The 23550-nt window shown below is 42.4% G+C and overlaps 1 protein-coding gene across 7 annotated transcripts in view; it reads right to left on the bottom strand.

Annotated features, from left to right (window-relative positions):
• Positions 1-23550, bottom strand: part of MSRA (methionine sulfoxide reductase A) — a 374360-nt gene that overhangs the window by 214020 nt on the left and 136790 nt on the right. For 6 of the 7 annotated variants that reach the window (XM_043486559.1, XM_043486558.1, XM_043486556.1 and 3 more), the window contains one exon: positions 4358-4426. The exons of the other annotated variant lie outside the window; for it this stretch is intronic. In XM_043486559.1, coding sequence (XP_043342494.1) covers positions 4358-4426 — 69 coding nt within the window. The remainder of the gene's footprint in view (positions 1-4357; positions 4427-23550) is intronic. 7 annotated transcript variants of the gene reach the window in all.

Genomic DNA, 23550 nt, shown 5'->3' with positions numbered 1-23550 from the left:
TGCAACTTTAATCAATGTGTATTTATTATTCTCGGCACAATCGCTTATAATACACACTCTCATTAGGATTCTCCCATGTGTGTATGTGTATGTGTGTATAGCTCAGGGAACTCTACTCAGCGCTCTATGGTGACATAAACAGGAAGGAAGTCCCAAAAAGCGGGGATATATGTGTACATGTGGCTGATTCACTGTGCTATACAGCAGAAAATAACACAATATTATGAAGCCACTACATTCCAATAAAAAGTTTAAAATACATAACATTTTTTAACAGCACCCTTTTCACTCTTAAAAAAAAAGTATCTGGGTTTGGATAATAAGTGTTATGATCAAGTACTGAACTCAAAAGTTTTAAAAATCTGTATCTCACTTTTTCAGATTGCACTAAAACTCTTCACATATTAAGCCTGGCGCCCCAACCCCTGATTTCTCTGCACGCTTCTCAATGAATTCCTATCTTATTTGGAAATGATAACTCTTCCTGATGATGGAGCACCTTTAATAAACTGAATGGCTGATCCATGCTTGAGAATGACCACTGCAGACAGGCAGGGGCTCGTGCCCTTTGCCTGGGTGGAGGGGCCCTCTGCTCACTTTCGTTAAGACACGGAGAGCTGGGGAGGACCCTTCAAAGCCAGGCACAGCGTGTGGGCAGCCGTCACGTGGACGTCCTCGTGCCAGCGGAAGCACTGCCTTTACTTGACCAGACCTCTTTCATCTCTGGGTGCCTCAGTTTTTCCGGCTCTAAAAGCGCCCAGTGATGCCCCCTTCACAGGGCTGTGGTGTGATCAAAGGGCTGGCTGCCACTGGGCACTCAGCCGCCAGGAACAAAGACACTCAGTAATTGCAAAATGTTCGGGTCCACTTCTCCGGCCTGTGAAAAGGGGGCTCCCACTGACTTGAAAGGGAGCAACAGACACAGACAAGGAGAAGCCCACCGGGAGAGCAGGACTATTACCTTCATTATCATCGTCCTAAAGTGCGGAGGAAAGAAAAGAGCCGTGGAAAAGTTAAAGGACAGTGATCACAGAAAAACGAGACAAGGGGAAAACTAACTGGGCCACGAAAGAGAGCCGGAAAAAAATGAACGTCCTGTCTTAAAAATAATCTTTGAAGACTGAGTGCCAAAAACAGCTTTTAAGGAACTGTCCATACATTATCTGGTCACTTGATATAATAACACATTCATACATTTCTTAGAATGAAGCCTGCCCTTGACCCTCACTGTACCCTTCCTTACATCAGCCATCCTAAGCTAAATGCTAATGGGAGTGCACCTTCAGAGTGCACTTTAATTTAAAAGTTTCTATTTTAATTTAATTTAAAAGTTTAATTTAAAAGTGCAATTTAAAAGTTTCTATTTAGACAGCATTCCGTAAGGTACATTCAAATGATTAACTGATAGATAATGAAATGGGAATAGCTGATACTCTCTTGGCATAAAATACTAAAGCCTTCCCAGGCTGAAGAATGAGTTTGGACGCGTACACAGTGCCACTGTTGCTTTGGTGACCTCACAGGCAAGTCGATGTCAGACATTCTCCTGCGCGTTAATGCCTGCTACTAAGATCAGATGGGGGAAAATGATAAATAGTAGGAGATGTCACTCCAAGCAGTGTTTTCCCGGCAAAAGCTGTGTCTCAAGAGTACTTCAGAGCACTCTGGAAATGCACAGAAATTCACAAATCAATTTGCTAAATTGACTTGGCTGGAATTCATGCTTTTGTGCACAGATGATCTAGCCGAAAGGCAATTCTGACTCTACCAGACTCTCCCAGAGCTCCTGTAACCAGAGTCAAGTGTCCGGGGACGTGGGGAAAAGAGTGTGGACTTCCGGTCAGTCAGACCCAGGCTCACATTCGAGCTCCATCATCTCTCTGGCTGAGGGACTTGTGATAAATCATATTAGCTCTCTGAGAAGGGGACTGTGCACTCCGACCAGCTTTACAAGGTACTGTGAGGACTAAATGCCCAAGATGTGTCAAGAAGCTGGTTAGTCCTACTTTTTCAGTACAACTATAAATAACCTGAATGACAGATCCCCACCCCAAAACCCATCCATTCCCCAGCGCAGGCCAGGTGGACAAGCTATATCAAGACAGGATAGTTTTGAAAGCACAAATATCAAATGTCTGCGTGCAGTTAACCAAAGCAGGGGCCTTCATTTAAGCACCTGGAAGAGGCAAACTGCAGTTCTAACAAAGCAAAAGTCCTCAGATGTCAGGGGATGTTATTCTGGTTTACAATCTGTATAATTCTGCACTGGTAGAGGTTAGGTACACAATTTGTTTCTTTTAAAAGCACACCCCTTGGCCATTCACAGTGGGCTTCCCAGGGCAGCCTGCAGCCAGATGAGCCTACAGCCCTGACTATGGAAGATGCAGAAGCCAAGGGGAGAGTCTCAGACCATCAGCCTCCCCATTCCACGGCTGAGAAAACTGAGGCTGGGAGACGGGGAGTTGCTTGCCCAGTCAAACAATGAAGGCCTTGGGTTAGGATTTTTAGGAAAGTCACTCTAAAGCAAACCTTTCACAAACTTAGAGTAATAATAATCTTGCTACAGAGCTTTATGCACTGATATTTTCAATTATGTGGCCAAAAACATCATCAGTCCTTTGGGAAAGAGTCTTTCCTAAAATATCAGGACAGGAGGAAATCTGTGACCAGTCAGTCTCATTTCACATTTCCCAGTATGACATGGAACCTAGTTTCTGGGGGTTCACAAAGCTAAAAGACACCAAAAGAACCCTTTGAACAATTATATGACTCTTGTCGTCCCCTGGTAACAGACACTCAGCTTGGCCTATAACTTGAGTAAAAATGCCATCATTGAACATAATTTCTCAGAGGAAACTTAACTAATCAAATAGTGAGCACACATCTTATAGTAATAATTAACGCAAAGAGATCAAATCAGTCAATCCTAAAAAAAACCTCAACCCTGAATATTCATTGGAAGGACTGATGCTGAAGTTAAACCTCCAATATTCTGGCCACCTGACACAAAGAGATGACTCACTGGAGCCGACTCTTTCCCTTCTTCTGCGAAGACTGAAGGCAAAAGGAGAAGGGGGCGACAGAGGATTAAATGGTTAGATAGCATCACTGACTCAGTAGATGTGAATTTGAGCAAACTCCAGGAGATAGTGAAGGACAGGGGAGCCTGGCATGCTCCAGTCCATGTGGTTGAAAAGAGTCAGACACAACTTAGTGACTGAACAACAACAAATGCTTTTTTCTACAAAAACCAGATGCTCCACTTAAATTTCTGGGCATAATAACTTCTAATTACTGACCAGTATATTTTAAAAGGTGACAGCCCACACAGAGCAAGATTTACAAACACCTGGGCAGAAGTGGGTCCCTGTTTCATAACTCTCCAGGGTTAATCATCAGTGATGACTAACTCTGGGATTAGGGAAACATTTTATCCTGAATATGCTAATTGAGAGACTCTGTTGTCAGGAGGCTAATTTCTGGCTCAAAGACACTTCAGTGCTTAAAGCAATTTTACATCAAAAGCCCTTGCAGGAGACTTCCACCAGGACCAGAGGGGAGATGGAAGCTGGAGGGGGGTGTGAAGTCAGGGGAATTGAGAGCTTTAGGATGAAAGAAATCAGAGAATGTGTCTAAAGGCTAAGGGGAAGGAACCAGAGAAACAAACAAACAAAAAACAGGAATATGCTCAATTCATAATGGAGGAAAAAGAGACCGTCCAATTAGATTGCTCTCTGGGGAATGACATCTCAAAGCTGTTTGAACCCCAGCTTTTGTACATATACGTATGTATGTGTGTGTATATATATATATATGTATAGTACGTGTATATATACATATAGGCTTCCCCGGTGACTCAGACAGTAAAGAATCTGTTTGCAACTCAGGAGATCTAGGTTCAGGAAGACCCCCTGGAGAAGGGAATGGCAACCAACTCCAGTATTCTTGCCTAGAGAATTCCATGGACAGTCCAAGGGGTCGCAAAGAGTTGGACACGACTGAAGTGACTGAGCATGCACATATATATGTAAATGTGTATGTGGAAAAAAATCTTTCTTAGGAAAGAAAAATTCAACTCCTAAATTATCAGGTTAATTCAGAGTGTGGACATAAGAATAGTAAATATACAGTTTGATATTTGACTTGCAAAGTGAGGAAGGAAAGCATACTAAATTCTATAGAATAAGCTTTTCTGATCCCAGAAATACTAAGAACTCGATAATTTTTTGGCTGCAACAACTTGTAAATATCTAGAAGAGCCCAGATTTTGAAGCCCCGAGGACACTTGCTAAAACTCAGAAATTTGGCACGAGTCTTTGCACACAATTTGGGTTTTCTTTCAGAATTGATATCTTACCAAATAGAGCCATCTGTGTTCCCTCTGGGAAAGGTTCAACTGTTCTGTTGCCATTGACATGATGTTTGGCTAGAAAAAAAGAAAGAAAGAAAGAAAGAAAATCAAGTTAAGTGTAAAGTTCTACACACATACTAACACATGTCATTAAATGTGTCAGAGAGCCTATTTCTCATTTTTAGTTAGAAACAGCACTAAAGTTCACCCTCTTAAGAGAGTTTCAATTATTATTATTTTTTTAATCTCAGTTACAAAAAAGCCCAGAGATGGCCTCATTCAGGCAGGGCATTTCACCGGTGAGCACTCCCAGGCCTGAGCCATGTGCAGAGCTGTGCGGCTGGGGGTGGCAGAGCCAGCCCAGCCTAGAAGCTCCCGACTCCCGGCCAGAGGGTCCCTCTGTGCCAGGCCATGCCCTGGAGAACAAAGGGAGCTTGGGGCTCCAGGGTGAACTGCGGTGGCTTTCCCTGAGGACTGCTGATGGTCAGAAGTAAGCTGGAAAGACTACAGGGTAGGGACTTCCTCAGTGGTCCAGTGGTTAAGAATTTGCCTTGCCAAGCAGGGGATGCAGGCGAGATCCCTGGTTGCAGAACTAGGATCCCACATGCGGAGGCGCAATGAAGCCTGTGCGCCGCAACTAGAGAGTCTGTGCACTACAACAAAAGACCCCGCGTGACACAACAAAGGCATGCTGCAACTAAAACCCAACGCAACCAAATAAATGATAAGTACTAAAATAATAATGATAATAAAAAGACAACAGGGTAACACTGCAGACAGCATCATTTCACAAGTCAAGCACCGTTTCAGGGGCCAATGACACTTGTCTTCTTAAAGACCAGACAGACCTTCATTTCAGTGCTTCTTACTACCCTTCATCCAACCTCATCACCTCCACCAGTCCTCCTTCCACCTGAGTGCATATCAAGGACTTAGAAATAAAAAGTGACCGGCTTATGGTTTTTCAGCCTTAACTTATTCTCATAGCTCCCAAACCAAAACCAGGTAACAGAGGATCTGAGTATGGCTCATCTACGAGTAGCCTAATTTGATCCTCAGCAATTTTGGAATACGGACATTTACATTGAAAACACTTTGACACTGCATCAGGGTGCATGGATATTTCGATCTAATGGGTCACATTAGATTTACTGAGCTCTGGCACAGGGCTCAGCACTAAAGCTGGGTACTGAGGGATTTGGCAGAGTTGGGCAGAGACTGACATGATTCCTGCCCTCGAGGAGTGCACAATTATCTTCAAGAGATAAAATTTCAAAGGCAAGCTTACAATGATGTGCTAAGTCCTGGAGTGGGGACTAAAGGTACTGGAAGAGTTTGCAGCAGAGGGACAGCCAGCTGCAAGGTGGAGCCAGGAACCTGGGGAAATTATAATTAGTGTCAAGTCTAAAAGGAGGAGTAGGACATAGAAAGGCAGAGGGTGAGGGAGCAACTCGAGTGAGAGCCAGGAGTCGATGCAACCAAGACATTGTCCTGGGCCAGAGGAGAGACCAGTCCAGGCACAGTAAAGGTGACGCGTTGAGAAGCAGCAGCACTTAAGGAGAGATTGATAGGCAGGCACCTGATCATAAAAGGTCTTGAGACTCCCATCCAAACCCATGAGACCCCTAGGCAGCCTCCACAGCACCACAGCGTCTTTTAGAACCTGGAGGCTGATAAGGCTCAGTCTAGATTAGTCAATTCCTTCCTCTATTCCATCATTTCAGGGGACTCCATGGATTCCTAAGCAATGGTGGTACTATTTGAAGGACAGAAGAACTGGGTGAAGAGGAGGAATCAGGCTGAACCTGGCTTACAAGCCTTACAGCCTCGAGGCAGTAATTGGCGCCTCCAGCAGATGCAAGGGGTGAGGTCACAGGTGGCCGCGGTACCCTGGACAGTGCTCAGACGATGGTGGGACCATTGGTTACTGAATCCAAAGGAAGGTGGTGAGGCTCCACGAGGAAGTCACAGCTCTACTCTATAGTTAGGAGCCCAGAGTCCCTGTCAGAGGTATTAAAACATATATCACAGAGCTGTAATCCCATTTGAAGCTAACCCACTAATCTCACTCATGAGAATTTAAAGAAAAATGCAAGAGAAAAAAAAAAAAACAGGTGGTAGACATAATGATATTTACTCATGTATAAATAATAAAGAAATCTTTAAATCAACTAAATATCCAAAAACAGAGAAACAGCTTAGAAAATTATCACTCATAATTTATCACAAGCATGGAATATCATGTAACATTTTTTTAACTTTATTTATACTAAACACAGAATTTGAGAGAGAAATAGAAATGTGAAAAAATATTTGGGATAACAGTAAGTAAAAACAATGCTATTACATACTGAATGCAGACTATGATGACAGCTAACAAAAATATGAATGCTTGTGGGAAGAGACTGGCAGAGAAATATGCAAAAACAAAAAGAACTATGAATATTATGCAAGATATTTATCACTATCAGTTGTCTTTGTCATTGTTAGATTCTTAATTCCCAGATGAAAATATGTTTGTTTGAATTTTTTTAAGTCAACAAAATTGTAGATTTCTAAATTTTTTTCTGTAGCACTTAGTTTCCCAGGACAGTCCAATAGGACATACGTATAGCCAGCCAAAACACTACATGGTTTCCATAAACACTGTGGCTTATTTGACATCTCCTCAGGGACAGCTCAAAAGCACTTCCAATACAGGATGACCTTCCTCACCAAAACTGACCCTCTTCTAGCATCCCTATCCCTGGGAATAGGACCACATCCTCCTACTTTCAGGGCATCCTTGCCCACTCTCTCTCCCTTGGTATGCATACCTAATCCATCACCAAATCTGGCTAATTTTGCCTTTCAGGTATCTTTAGAATCCTCTCACTTCTTCCCTTCACTACCCAAACCACCCTCGTCCCAACTCTTACGGCCTGTTTGCCCTGGACCCCTACAAGCACCTCCAGCTCTCCCATATCCCCTCTCAATCATTCTTCCCAGTGTCACCACAATTATCTTTTAACTGATTATATAACAGAAAGTCCCTGACCCTCTCCCCCACTTTCCATAGCTTCCCACTGCTCATAGGCGGAAATCAGAACTCTTCAATGAACTTCAAAAACCCATGTGGTCTGGCCACCTCAGCCCCTCATTCCCTCCACTACAGTCAGAGCTGCACCTGACACTTAAGTCATTATTTCAGCAAGCAGACTACAAGCTCAGAGAAGGCAGGGCTCATATGGGTTCACTGTTTCCACAGTTTCCGCACACTGTAAGACCCAACATAGGTGTTTAATGAACAGTTGCTACATTAATGAAGGGAAACAAACTACTAAAGTACTAAAATGTCCCTCTTTAGCCATTATGAAAGATTACTATTTGATACACTGATGTATCTCTACACACACACACGTGTCCCTTATACACAAAAGATCATTGAAAAAGGCCACTCAGAAAGTCTCCCTAGTCAGATGGCCTGGAGACCAAGGAACTCCTCTGTTCCAGTCCCTAAACACCATTCCTCTTCCCTTCCAATCTTCCCTTCCAACCTTCTCCCACCTGATAAGGCAGAAGTGGAAAGACTGGAAATGCTGCCCAGAGGGGAAGGAAGAAGTTCATGCGCAACTCCCTCCTCACTGCCAAGGCTCTCCGGGACTCTGTCTTATCTTTCATTCTAGAGCCTGTGGCCCAAAGGTAACAAGGCTCTAAACTTGATTTTGCATCTTTTTCTGAACCACAGTTGAGCCTTACAGCATTCCCTGGAGAGCAAAGACATAGCATTAGCCAAGGAGAAAGAGTACAGAATCCAGGGCTAAGGACCTGGACTCCAGGATAAAACCGCCTGACCCTGACTCTCGGCTCTCCCACTGTCTACTTGTATGACCTTGGCTTAGCAACTCAGCCTCTCTGTGCTTCCATTTCCTTATCTGCACCTACCTCATGGGTTGCTTTGAGAATCAAATATGTAAGGCACTGAGAAGAGTGCCTAGCACAAAATACACACAACCGTTAGGCTAGTATCAGCATCTACATGTGGACTTTGCTTTATACAAGATCTGAGTCAGGAATGGCAAATACATGGCACACATTTACCTCTCCTCCACTTCCATGTCCACGGCAGACATCATTAATCAATCACAGCACACTTTCACAACCCCTGACTATGACCACAAAATCTTGTCTGGACTTAGCACCCCACAGAGTCTCTTATTCCTTAGGAAAGCCATGTGTGATGAAATCATTCTGCTATTCCTGGTCTCAGTGAATAAACCACAAAGATGGTACAAAGAAAGAAGCCATTTTCCTTCTCATTTCTACATAACCCACTGCAATTTTTAAAAAGACTCTTTGAAAGCCTCCAGACTCTACACAGCTTTATGGATAAAAGAATAGATACTGTGTGCTACTTTCCATTCCAGGAGGAGAGAACAGGGGAGGTGTTAAAAACCAAGCGAGGGCAGTTCTAGTCCTGCAGACCAAGGGCAGTTTCCCATTGACACTCTGCTGAGGCAAGTACTCGGGAGCCAAAGAACCTGAGACTGCTGAAACATATTCTAAAGGTCAAATGAGATTGGAGGGTGAGGAGCATTTATAATTTAAAATATTTTTTAAAGAGCATTTATAATTTTTTTTTCAAAAGTGGTGGCACATTTCACCACAGAAACAATCAAACGAACTAAACAGAGCCATCTCTCATTGATTGGGCACTGAGTATCGATCACCAGCAGAGCCGGAGACAGGAGGGGTCTGTCCGTCTGACAAGGACATCTGCTGCCCGGCCCAGCAGGCGGGTGCCTCCCATCTGCCTGGCTGGGCGCTGTGGGCGCACGTTCCAAAGCGCCGCACTCCAGGGGGACGACCTGGGCTGATGGCCGTGACGCGTCCTCAGTCAAGGGTGTGTGAGGACGAGGAATAGATTTCCATTTATCTTGAAAGCCCAGTGCTTGAGGAGCAGGGAGGTTAATTAGAGCAAGACTGGGTCAAAGTCAACTCTCGGAGAGATTCTGAAGGGGATTTGGTGCGGGGGGGGCCGGGGGGGACACGTTCAAAAGCTTTAGAAGATGATACTGACTCTGTTTCTTGTTTTGTTTTGTTTTATGAATGTCTAATGCACTTCAGACTTTATGACTGTCTTCTTCCTTGACAAAAAATACAGTGAAACTCTTCAATCGCATACTTGCAATAATGCAAATACAGACACAAACTACCTGGGGATTAGTGCTATATCCTGTGCTCAAGTTGAGAGCTAAAATTTCTATCTTCTGGGCGGGGAGGGCATGGATTTATAAGGTAAATGGCAAAGCATTTAGTGGGGGGTGGAGAGTAGGCCCCCAGATTCTCCTAAAGGGTCAAGCCTCTCCAGGCAGGTAATCTTGGCGACACCAGCTAATTGAAGAGTCCTATAACTGCAGCCACGGTCCTGGCAGTCCAGGCCCACTGCTGGGCCCAGAAACATCCCTGGACTGGACTAAAGCCTCAGGGCTGCAGACCACCTAGGGGTGTCAGCGCCCCCATCATGTTATTCACCCCACAAAACCCAACTCACATATACCCTCTGTTGCTGCTGTTGCTGCCGAGTCACTGAGCTGTGTCCTATGTTACTCTCGGTCATCTGAGCCATGACAAAGCTCATGTGTGGCAAGCAAACTATTTCTACCTTAGGAAACAATCAGCACTGAGGCACAGGTTTCCAAACAAGGGCTTCTCTGGGGACTCAGTGGTAAAGAATTCACCTGCCAATGCAGGAGACACGGGTTCGATCTCTGGGTCGGGAAGATCCCCTGGAGATCTTCTGGAGAAGAAAATGGCAACCCACTCCAGGATGCTTGCCTAGAGAATCCCACGGACAGAGGAGCCTGGTGGGGTATAGTCCATGGGGTCGCAAAGAGTCAGACACGACTGAGCACATGAACAACAACAAATCACAGCAGAATTGTTTATAAGGATGAAAAACCATTTTTTAAAAAAAAGGGAGACAATGAAGTAAACTGTGACACAGTCCTCAGATGGAATATTACATAGTAATTTTAAAAGTATGATCATAAGTAGTTTTTCTTTGTGATGGCATCAGAAAATAGTAATAATATAAACAGTTAAGCGGGGAACAGTAAGAAAAAAGAAATCTAGATCTTACCTAGATTTTCAAGTTGAACAAATCTAAACATTTTCCTTTGAACCCTGTTCCTCTGTTTTCTTTGAGGAGGAGAAAAGAGCAAGAGAAACAAGAGAAACTCTCTTAAATGAGAAGAACCGATGAGCGGATTGCTTGCTGCTTGATCACGTAAGGATCCTTTTCTTTCCAGGGTTTCAGAGTACCTCGAACTCTTGCCTGTTCCTGAACCCAAGGCCCCCTGCATGTTGAGTGCCACTGGTGATGCTCAGGAACTTCAGGACCAACCCAGCCCAGTAGCAAGGCTGCCCTATTACACCCCCTCTGATGTGCAGGGCCCTGGGGCTCATGGACCCAGGAAGGCAGGCGTGCAGGGCAATGAGGAAGGAAGGCTGGTGGAGGGACTTGGGGGGCATATCTGCTCCACCAAGTCAAGGCACAAGGATCTATATTCTGTCCAAATAACATTACAGTTCAGAAAAAATGACTGAACACAGCTTATGTGCCAGGCACTGGCTTTGCTGTTGGTGTCATATAGGGTAGACAGTGCTGCCTTCTATTCATTCTTCACTGACCAGCCAAGACCCTGCCCCACTTGTTAGGGCTGCAGACCATCTACACAAATCTCCTGTGTTAGCAGCACTGCCTACAGCTCCTGATGCATCCTGTTACCCCACGATTCTCAGACAAGCATGAGTTCCCGATTCATGCTACTTTATCCCAAGAAAAGCATTCCGTTGTCGTTCATTTCATTTTTAGAACTCCATTTCACTCATGTAATACTGTTATTAATTGCCACATGTAAGAACCATGTCAACTTAGGCATCTATGATAAGCATGTGATATTCATCGATGGAAAAATCTTCACCTGATTTTTGTGAAATCTCCCTGCCCCACTTAACACAAGTAATTCCTAATGACCACCCAAATTAGACAATCTTGAGATGAGAAATTCCATTTAAAATAAGGTTACTTGAAGGGTTAAGATCTATATGTCAGTTTGATGAATGCGACATCTTCATGAATAACAGTGCTGAAAACAGTTGTATTTAAAAATGTGGCTGTACACCAAAATGATTTCTAAGGGATGCTTGTTATTGATCCTAAAGTAGATTTCAAAGATGGATGTCAAATGTATCTATAGAGGATCACACAGAAATCATACTTTTTAGTATTGTTTTTTAAAATGTTGCCCTTCACAGGCTGGAGGGGAGGGGAGTTTGGGGGAGGATGGATATACGTATATGTAAGAATGAGTTCCTTCACTGCTCACCTGAAACTATCAAAACATTTGTTTGTTAATCGGCTATACCCCAATACAAAATAAAAAGTTAAAAAAAAATTGCCCTTCAGAGACTTGGTGTCCCCAGCTTGCGTTTACCAGGGTCAGTTCCCCATGTGAAAATAACCAGCGTGGTACAGAGCATCCCAGTCCTGGGAATGGAATTAAAGCATGAGCCTCACAGAGGTATGTGCTCATCTCCTCGTCAGCATCTAGCATCACTTCGGATCCTCCGCGTCTGCCACTGAGACTGCTGAATCGGCTCTTGCATGCAGCTGTATACACCACCCTGAGAAGAGGCTGTGCCTGTCTGGAGCAAAGCGCCCGAGCAATCAGCGGTCGGCTTCCTCCTTTCCTGTGACCCTGGCAGTGGCCTCAAGCAGGACGCACATTGCCCCCGGGTGGCACAGCGTCTGCTGTAAGGTCTCTGATGGGCCGGACTGGTCCAGTGACGCCTCTGTCCCCACCCCCACCTCCACCCCCTGTGACAGTGATAAATGCCCGGGCTCTTTGCTCAGCTGAGCCTGATGGGACGGACCTCCCCTTGCAATCTGTTCCAGACCAGCACCAATCTTTCCCCTGCAAAGCCCCCCTGAGCACACCAAGCAAGCCTGCACCGGGGTAAGGCCAGACCAGTTTGCTTCCTGTGACTGTTGTTTCAGGAAAACGAATTAGGACTTCATTTCTAAGTGGAAGCCCCTAACCAAAAAAATGGAATATGTTGTTACAAGCCTTACAGGGAACTTTTCTCAACTATCCTTTGACATTAAAAATGAAGGAGATACAGCTAAATCTGGGAGCTTAATTAGAAAGAAAGAGGAATGGTCATGGATAGGAACATGTGTGTCAATTTGGCTTCCATTGAAATCAATACATTTTCAATCTATTAAATGATTGCTGATGTCAGAGGTAAGGAGAAAGAGATAAAATAGTCTGAGGGGAATAAAACATTGATAAGGAGATGCAACATTAACGCTGACCATTAAACAGATTCATCACCCATTAGCTCCTACAATACATTTTGCTCATGTACAAAGATAGTTATTTCAGGATTGTGAGTAAAGAAATTGGCACTAACCTTTTACACAAAATAGTCCAGCATGTGGAATAATATGCACCCATTATAAAGAATGAAGTAATTCTATAGGTTAAGACATGAAATTATCCACAAAAGGCATCATTAATTGGGGGGGAAATCAATAGGTAAGATAATGTGCATAATATGCTACAATTTATTTTTTTAATACCCTATTTTTACCTTCTGAATTTTGCTCCATGGGATGCATTACTTGCTTGAAAACAGAAACAAAAGACATTTTAAATGTCCCCAGCCTTTGCTACCCGTGATGACCCCTGCAGCCTGGGAGCTTCTTCCTGGGGCTGAGGGCACACCTGAGATGCAACAGCAGCCAGTGGTAAGCAAGCAGCCCCTGAAATCAGATCAGCTCAGCCCCATGTTTACATTTTATCCAGGCTCAGGACAAATGCCAGAGGTGATTCCACTTGTTTCCATCTGCCTTCTCCAAAGCAGTAGGTTGATTATCCTCCTTTCAAAAGGAAAAGGATTTTAGGAGGATCAACCACTGCAAATTTTAGATGGGATTAAAATATTATTTATCTTAAAATAAAATAGACTTTTGAACTCTCTGGGAGAAGGTGAGGGTGGGATGCTTCAAAAGAACAGCATGTATACTATCTATGGTGAAACAGATCACCAGCCCAGGTGGGATGCATGAGACAAGTGCTCGGGCCTGGTACACTGGGAAGACCCAGAGGAATCGGGTGGAGAGGGAGATGGGAGGGGGGATCGGGATGGGGAATAAGTGTAAATCTATGGCTGATTCATATCAATGTATGACAAAACCCACTGAAATGTTGTGAAGTAATTAGCCTCCAACTAATAAAAAAATTAAAAAAAAAAAATAAAATAAAATAAAAGGTATTTCTAGGTTTGTGTGTGTGTGTGTGTGTGTGTGTGTGTGTGCACGCTTAGTCATCTCCAACTCTTTGTGACCCCATGGACTGTATGTAGCCCGCCAAGGTCCTCCGTCCACGGGAATTCTCCAGGCAAGAAGACTGCAGTGGGTTGCCATTTCCACCTCCATGGGATCTGCCCGACCCAGGGATCGAACCCACGTCTCCTGCCTTAGCAGGCGGATTCTTTACCAATGTGCCATCTGGGAAGCCCTATTTCTAGGTTTACCTTTTCTTTATTTTACAGGAAAGAAAGAGGGAGGGAGGAAGGGAAGAAAGGAAGGTGGGAAGGAAGAAAACAGACTGGTACATCAGTAGTACTTTGCCATTCTGGAATTTTATATATATATGTATATATATATAAAATGCATATTAAAATAATATAATATATACATATATTATTTCTCTGCCCCTCTCTCCTGCCTGTCTCCCATCCTGTCTGTTTCTCTTGTCCTTGTAACTTTTCTCCACAACAGAAGAAAAGGCTATTTTAAAATCTATTTTAGATTGACTGAATAGAGATTAAGCTCATCATTCATAATTTTAAAACTGATGGAAATGTTCTATATTTCCCTCAAAAGAAAGATAAATCAAGATTTTACTATGAAGGTCTCCACTGGTTTCCCAAAAGCAGTGAAAAAAAAAAGTTTTAATCCCACTCTTATTAGAGCAATAGCATCGTAGCTCATCCACTTTGAAGATGGACCCTCGTTCTGAGAGAGCAGGCTTGGTCACATGATTGAGGGATGCCTGATACTCACATTAGGAAATATGACAGACAAAATCTCCAACGACAGTTCTACAGATGATACAGGAAGTCATTTTATGGTGTTTTTGTATACTTGTCTACCATGAAAGAGTGACAAAAAACTGAACTTCTAACTCAGGGAAGCCGAGTGGGGACAAGAGTGGCTCTTCAAACGCTCTTCTGGTCCCCTGACTGAATAAAGGGGCAGAGAGCACCAGGGCCAGAGCAGAGCCTACTGGGTTTTCTTCCTTGAATATGTGCTCAAGCAGACCCTTACATATTTAAGTGATGGGTTGACTCTGGGATGAATTCTCTAACAACTGGCTGGAGCATTGCTGAATTAAATGAGTGTCGTGTTTGAAAATATCAAGCACGTGCATGGTCAAGGCAAGCAGCTTTCCACTGGGCCCTCCCAGGGCCCAAATGATGGTCTCTGCCAGCTGGAAGGCCATCAGCTTCCACAGAGACACGAGCTGGGAGTAGGGGGATATAAGGCAGACCAAGAGTAATTCTCATTTTGGTACATTCTCATATACTAAATCTGATTGAGTGATTTTGGAAGTACCTGATTAAGACTCTAGAATTCTACAAAAGGAGATGAATGTGACCTGGTAAAACTCAACTCTAAAGGGACTTCAATGCAGGCCCAACAGAAAGTCTGATTTTGAATAAAATTATACCTTGATAGGCCTGCCAGGCTCTTAGTGCTAGGAGTAAATTATAGTCATCTCTATTTTCTGTCACTTTATCTTCCCAAAAGGCTGATAGCTCAAAATGTAAACTACCGTGAGGAAAGTAGCTAGAGAGGAGCTAATGAAATACAGGCAAGTCCCCAACTTTAAAACGAGTCACATTTCAAAAGCATGTTTAAGAGATGGACATCTGGGACACAGAATCCATTTTCTCATGAACATGCTGTTGTAAATGGTGGTAAGCTAGCCCACAAGAGCCTGCTCAACCTGTAAGAGTTTCAGATATAACTCTTTCTAGGATTCTAACCACCATGCATGAGATACTGTCCCAACACGAAAATATACTCTAAGTTCTACCCTACGACACCCAGAACACACCCCTTCACACCAGCCAAGTTGGCTGTAAGCTACAGCTAGAGAACAGAATATATTTCCCTACCTTCTCAACCTGCCCAGCTACTAACTTCACAGTAGAAAGAAATCTCCACTTTATTCATCACTGAATAAAGCAGATTTCTTCCCCTAAAGAGGAAGAAATTCACCATTCAAATGCCAAGTACATTTTAAATTCAGTGGCCTCATTGCAGGTGAGAATGTAAAAGCTGGGTAGTTCTGGTTCAGGGTCTCCTACAAGCTGAAGTCAAGATGCTGTCTGGGGCTGCAGTCTCATCTGATGACTTGACCGGGAAAGGACTGCTCTCAAGCTCATTTGATGGTAGGCCTCAGTGAGCAGGGCCTCACGCCACAGACAGATAGTGGTCTCTGGCCAGTTAGGAACCAGGCCACATAACAGGAGGTGAGCAGTGGGCAAGCAAGCAAAGCTTCATTTGTACTTACGACCAATTGCCATCACTTGCATTACAGACTAAACTCCACCTTCTGTCAGATCAGCAGTGGCCTTAGATTCTCATAGGAGCGCAAACCCTACGGTGAACTGCTCATGCGAGGGATCTAGGTTACACGCTCCTTACGAGAATCATCCCAAAACCACACACCCCACCACCGCCCCAACCCATGGAAATATTGTCCCCCACCAAACCAGTCCCTGGTGCCCAAAAGGTTGAGACTGCTGAGCTATAGCACGGATGCTCCCCACAAAGAGCCTTCAGAAGATGCAGCCCAGCTGACATCCTGATTCTAGCCTCATAAGACCTGGATCCAGGGCCACCCAGCTAAGCTACACCCAGATTTCCTAACCTCCTCCCATCCAAAAAAAATATGAGATCATATATGATTTTGCTTTTAAGCTGCTACATTTGGAGATAATTGGTTATACAGCAATAGACAACCATTAACATGTTCTAGTAAAGGGGAAATAATATAGTTTTTAGCAAAGGAAAACTACTGACATATGGCAGGAACTCAAACCATCTTTTATAAAGCTGTATAGAATTTACAGCAACTGAGCACACATGCACACAGAGGACTTAGAGTATATTTTGTAAAGGAAAAAGGCATTTCCGGTCTAACTGATTTACAAGTCAACCGCTGGCAAATGATCCATTTCTAACTAGAGACTACCCCTATGTAATTTTATTTTTCCACCAACTTCTTCTCCAGTGTGCTGGGACTGCTAAAACAGGTATTCCTGAACTACTGAAGTCTAGGAATAGTGTATAAAATACCAGAGTAAGGCTTTTAGCACTTCTGCAATAATTCTGGCAATTTTTATTCATTTGCATTATCCAGAGGATTGTTAGCTGCTTTTCCTGCTGCTTTGTTTGGGGAAGTTATATCTTTGCCTCATAGGGCTAACAAAAACAATGAAGAAAAATGTTTTTCCAAAATTCCCAGGGAAGCTAAATTTAAATTCATGCCAAAGGCCTTAACAGCAATGGAGAAAATCTTCTCTATTTTAATGGTGTTTTGTTTGGTTGATTGGTTGTTTAGTTGAGTTGGGGGCTTTTCTCTTTGACTAGATGGAAGTAAAAAGACAACTGGATTATTTTTATCTATAAGAAATACAGTTTTCCCCCTTTTATATGAGAATCAAAATATAAGCTAAAAATCAAAATTGTTGCTGATATTAAACTTGGTTTTTCTACAAGCCTTGGACACTTCATCCATAGCAGCTTAAGACTACTCTAAGCAGCCAAATAGCAAGATCCTATTATATCCTGTGTTTACCATGTGTTAAGAAATTCCAAACATCTCTGCTAACTACCGTAAGACACTAGAAGGGTTAAGCTTGAGCTGGTCATTGCCGTGATGTAGGAAACCATGTTCCTGGCTCATTGTTCACCAAATTTCAGTTCTTACAGAAATATCACTCACCACACTCTTGGTATTCCTTGTCACTTTTTTGTTAAATCTCAGATTAAAGCACAAGGGGAGTGGGGTAAGTGAGGGAAGGAGGAAAAATACCAGCTAAATACATGGCAATGTTTCCTACCCTTCTCGACATGAGGACAAAATCCACAGATCACTAAAATCTCAACCCAAATAGTGCTTATAAGCAATTCCTGTGTAGCAGTCTGGTCCAATCAAGGAGACAGAAACCACACAGCAGGTCAGACAGCAGAAGTCTAACATAGAGAATATTAACCATAATTTTAGAAGTAACTATATAATCTAAGGAAACTCTATGCTGTCTGTGGACTGAGGATACCTAAAGAAGGACAGACTTAGAAGGCTTCAAACCTCCCTGGAGAAGGTGCAGTTAAGCTACTGGATAGTACGGTTCACTGGCTTGTAGGCCAGAGCCAATCTGGAGATGCGGGGCAAACAACAGGCTGTCTTCCAGAATGCAGGCGATAAGAACCCCGAGCTGTGAGTGCACAGCGGGATCCAGGCACACAGGGGACTCTGAGCATCTGCAGGGACTCTAAGAGGCAGACTGAATCTGGTTTCCCTGTCAAGAGGGCTGCAGAAAAGTTACCACCAGGCCAAGGCTGTAAGGTCACAGAACTGAGTTCTGGGCCGGTGGGTGGGGCAGGCTCCTCTGGAAGTATCCACACCACCACCACCAGCCACAACTGAAACAGCAAGAGAGACTCCTCTCACAAAGTCTCCCCAGCGCCCTCTACCGAAACAACACCATGCTCACAGCACAGGAGAAACACTACAGAAATTCTTTTATCATGGAGTATATTCAGAATGATGAGTTCAGAGCCGAGAAGCAATAAATTAGTAACAAATCTTGAAAGCTGTAAATTACCAAAACCATAAAAGAAATGGAAAAATCTGAAATAAAACTCCAGGCTCATAGCTTCATTAGGAAATTCGAGATACATTTAAGGAAGAGCGAATACCAATGCTACATAAATTCCTTCAAAAATAGAGAAGATACACCTGAAACTAAAACAATATTGTGAATTAACTATGCTTCCACTTTAAAAAAAATGGTTACAAAAGAAGAAACAGAGGAGAAGGGAAGTTTCACAGCTGATTTTACGAGTTTAGCATTACCGTGATAACAAAACCAGACAAAGACACTGAAAACTATAGACAAATCACCCTTTATGAACATAGGTTCAAATGTAATAAATATTTTTAATAAACATTAAGTTCAGGAATATATTTTAAACGTACAATAATCATGGCCAAATGAGATTCATCTAAGGAACTGAAAGTTGTTTTAACAATCAAAAAGTGCAATGTAATTTATCATACTAACGAACAGGGGAAAAAATTATCATCTCAACAGAAGCTAAAAAAGCATCTGACATAACTCAGTACCTATTCATGATTTTTTAAATTTCTCAGTAAATTAGGAAAATAGCTTGATAAAGAATATCTACAAGAATATCTAGCATGCCAAAAGGAAAAAAAGAAGAAAAAACTATCTGTATATGCCAATCATGTGATTATGTAAATTAAAAACCCCAGGGAATCTATCAAGAAACTTTTTTGTATTAACAATTAAGTTTTATCAAGATTACAGAGTACTAGGGCAATGTCAAAAATAAACTATTTCTATATAGCTGCAAATCCTAAAAGACGATGCTGTGAAAGTGCTGCACTCAATATGCCAACAAATTTGGAAAACTCAGCAGTGGCCACAGGACTGGAAAAGGTCAGTTTTCATTCCAATCCCAAAGAAAGGCAATGTCAAAGAATGCTCACACTACCGCACAATTGCACTCATCTCACACGTTAGCAAAGTAAAACTCAAAATTCTCCAAGCCAGGCTTCAACAATACGTGAACTGTAAAATTCCAGATGTTCAAGTTGGTTTTACAAAAGGCAGAGGAACCAGAGATCAAATTGCCAACATCTGTTGGATCATTAAAAAAGCAAGAGAGTTCCAGAAAAACATCTACTTCTGCTTTATTGACTATGCCAAAGCCTTTGACTGTGTGGATCACAACAAACAGAAAAATTCTTAAAGAGATGGGAATACCAGACCACCTGACCTGCCTCTTGAGAAATCTGTATGCAGGTCAGGAAGCAACAGTTAGAACTGGACATGGAACAACAGACTGGTTCCAAATAGGGAAAGGAGTATTTAAGGCTATATATTGTCACCCTACTTATTTAACTTATAAGCAGAGTATACCATGAGAAACACTGGACTGGATGAAGCATAAGTTGGAATCAAGATTTCCAGGAGAAATATCACTAACCTCAGATATGCAGATAACACCACCCTTATGGCAGAAGGTGAAGAAGAACTAAAGAGCCTCTTGATGAAAGTGAAAGAGGAATGTGAAAAAGATGTCTTAAAGCTCAACATTCAGAAAACAAGGATCATGGCATCCAGTCCCATCACTTCATGGCAAATAGATGGGGAAACAGTGGAAACACCGGCAGACTTTATTTTGGGGGGCTCCAAAATCACTGCAGATGGTGACTGCAGCCATGAAATTAAAAGATGCTTACTCCTTGGAAGAAAAGCTATGACCAACCTAGACAGCATATTAAAATGCAGAGACATTACTTTGCCAACAAAGATCCATCTAGTCAAAGCTATGGTTTTTCCAGGAGTCATGTATGGATGTGAGAGTTAGACCATAAGGAAAGCTGAGCACTGAAGAATTAATGCTTTTGAACTATGGTGTTGGGGAAGATTCTTGAGAGTCCCTTGGACTGCAAGGAGATCCAACCAGTCCATCCTAAAGGAAATCAGTCCTGAATATTCTTTGGAAGGACTGGTGCTGAAGCTGAAACTCCAATATTTGGCCACCTGATGCAAAGAACTGACTCATTGGAAAAGACACTGATGCTGAAAAAGATTGACGGTGGAAGGAGAAGGGGATGGACGATAGACGATGAAATGGCTGGATGGCATCACCGACTCAATGGACATGAGTTTGAGTAAATTCCGGGAGTTGGTGATGGATAGGGAGGCCTGGCGTGCTGCAGTCCATGGGGTTGCAAAGAGTCAGACATGACTGAGCAACTGAACTGAACTGAACAGATACAGTTACAACAAATAAATAGAATGAGAAAAGTAATATTATTTACAATAGCATCAAATAGAATGAAATACTTAGGGAGATTTTTAACAAAATAGGTATCAAATCTGTATCATGAAACATTGAGAAAATTCAACAATACCTAAATAAATGAAGAAACAGATGTTTGTGGATTGAAATTCTAGATACATTTAAGGAAGAGACAATACCAATCCTACATAAATTCCTTCAAAAACAGAGAAGATACACCTGAAACTAAAACAATATTGTAAATTAACTATGCTTCCATTTTTATAAAATGGTTACAAGAAAAGAAACAGAGGGGAAGGGAAGTTTCACAGCTGATTTTACGGTTTTAGCATTACCATGAAAACAAAACCAGACAGAGACACAGAAAATTACAAACAAATCACCCTTTATGGGCACAGGCTCAAAAATAATAAATATTTTTAATCATCCTTAAGATGTCAATTCTCCCCAAATTAATCTACAGTTCAACAAATGTTGATGAACACCTCAGGAAGCTTTTGTAGAAGTTGGCAAGTTAATTCTCAAATTTATATGGCAAGTCAAAAGACTTAAAAATAGCCAAAACAAAACCCATGCACTGAAAACTTTAAGACACTGATGAAAGAAAAGGAAGAAGACACAAATAAATGGAAAGATATCCATGATCATGGAATGGAAAAATTAATATTGCTGAAATGTCCATACTATCAAAAGCAATCTACAGATTCAATACAACCCTCTCAAAATTCTAAAGGCATTTTTCACAGAAATAGAATAAATAATCCTAAAATTTTAGTGGAAACCACCAAAACCCTAAATGGCCAAGGCAATCTTGAATAAAAACAAAAAAGCAGGAGGCATACATGTTCTGCTTTAAAAGTATATTACAAAGCTACCATAATCAAAACTGTATGATACTGGCATAAAAACAGACACATAGGTCAATGGAACAGAACAGAGAGCCTAGAAATAAACTCATACACGTGTGGTCAAATAATTCACAGAAAAGGAGTCAAGAATATATACTAAGCAAAGGACAGCTTCAACAAATGTTACTGGGAAAACTGGACATAGTCATATGCAAAAGAATGATACAGGATCCTTATTTTATGCCATACATACAAATCAACTCAAAATGCATTAATGATCTGAATGTAAGACCTGAAATCATGAAACTCCTAGAGGAAGCTACTTAACATTGGTCTTATTGATTACTTTTTTTTTTTTTTGACACCAAAAAGATTCCAAAGCACTCCTCTGTAGCATAATGGGCAATTGCTCATCTTACAAATCCAGTTGAGATGAAAAACATAGCTGAAGTTGAAATTCAATGCAAGTTCCCTACTGAATGAAACATGTCATGAAACTGTTCAGAAACAAAAGCAATCCTTCTGCCAGCACTAAAAAGCATGAATTTATAAGATCAACAATTACAATGGCTGATGACAGCTCACAGAAAAAGATCTAAGTCTGGGATTTACACAAAAACCAAAGCAAAACCTTTTCCGCTATACAAAGCTCAAAGATAAATAACATTTAGGATTTAAATCTAACATTTTCACTGAGGAGACAAGAGGACCAAAGCAGGACTGACCTTATTTTACGTGGAGGAATCTATGCCGTGGCATCACCTCTCCCAGCCCACCACCATCATAACCACAGCTGCCCAAAATCCTTTCAGGAGGTGACAAATCCTTTTACCTGAAGCTAAAGGCTTACACTGTCAGTGCTTCCGGAGGAAGTGACACAGTGACAATTTTACTGGAATATGAATGATTGCTACCCAATTAGTTCCAGAACAAGAGCTGACAACCTAAAGCCCACCAGCCCAAGCCTGCCATCTATTTCTGGGCGACCCATGGCTTCCCTGGTGGCTCAGAGGGTAAAGATTCTGCCTGCAATGCAGGAGACCCAGGTTGAAACCTGGGTCAGGAAGATCCCCTGGAGAAGGGAAAATCAATCCACCCCAGTATTCTTGCCTAGAGAATTCCATGGACAGAGCAGCCTGGTGGGCTACAGTCCATGGGGTCACAAAGAGACACAACTGAGTGACTAGCACTTTCAGTTTCATGAGCCAAGAGTAGTTTGTTGTTTTTTTTAATGATTGAAAAAAACCAAGAAGAAAAAAATTTTGTGACACATGCAAATTACTGACATGAAATTCAAAACTGAGTGTCATTAAATAAAGTTTTATTGGCACACAGCCACACTCATTCGTTGTTTTGTTGCCTATGGCTGCTTTCACTCTGCAATAGCAGAGAGGAGCTGTGACAGAGACTGTATGGCCTGCAGACCCTGTATTTACCACTCACAGCTCCGTAGAAAAGTTTTCCAACCTTTGTCCTAGTTCAAAGCTCTAAGAGGCAGAGCATCTGAGGACCAGATGTGAAGTCATGGTCTTACCCTTCCTTAATTAAGAGGTAGATATACAGGGAAAAGGCTACATGACGAAGGGCCAGGAGAACAGAAGTCAAACGTGGCTGACCTCACCACTGAGTCAGGGCCAGTAGAGAATTATATCATGAGGAAGGGGAGCACCAGTAAGACACAAGGACAGTATTGTGTGGAAAAGCCGTGGCCAGAGGACTCCACTCCCCACCAGAACCATGCCTTTGAGCAAGTCACATAAGACTTCTGAGCTTCAATTTCCTTATCTGAAAAAAAGAAGTGAATGGAAATCATGTCTAGAATTGTGATGGGATGATCCACATCAAAGTACCTGGCCTGCTGGGGCTGAGCCTTAAAAGATTAGTAGGTGTCCACAAGTGGAAAGTGGGAGAAAAAAAAGGAAATGTCTGTAGTTGAAAGAACACAGGGTTCAAAGGTCCAGAGGAGTAAGCGGTCTAGGAGTAAGGAGGAATGGTCACTTCGGGCCATCATCTAGGATTCAGTGAAAAGTGTCACAGCAGCTGAAACGGAAAAGGCAATCAGAGGTCAGATTTTGATGGAAAAGCTGGCATGTACAACTCTTCTCAGTCTCCCTTTGTTTAGTTCTCTCCCTTCTCTGTTCCTTCTCTCCAATCACCCTCAAAGACACACT

This window comes from Cervus canadensis, chromosome 14 (genome assembly GCF_019320065.1).
Source record: "Cervus canadensis isolate Bull #8, Minnesota chromosome 14, ASM1932006v1, whole genome shotgun sequence".
Taxonomy (NCBI): domain Eukaryota; kingdom Metazoa; phylum Chordata; class Mammalia; order Artiodactyla; family Cervidae; genus Cervus; species Cervus canadensis.
The sequence above is the reverse complement of the archived record's forward strand: the minus strand, read 5'-3'. Positions and strand labels throughout refer to the sequence as shown.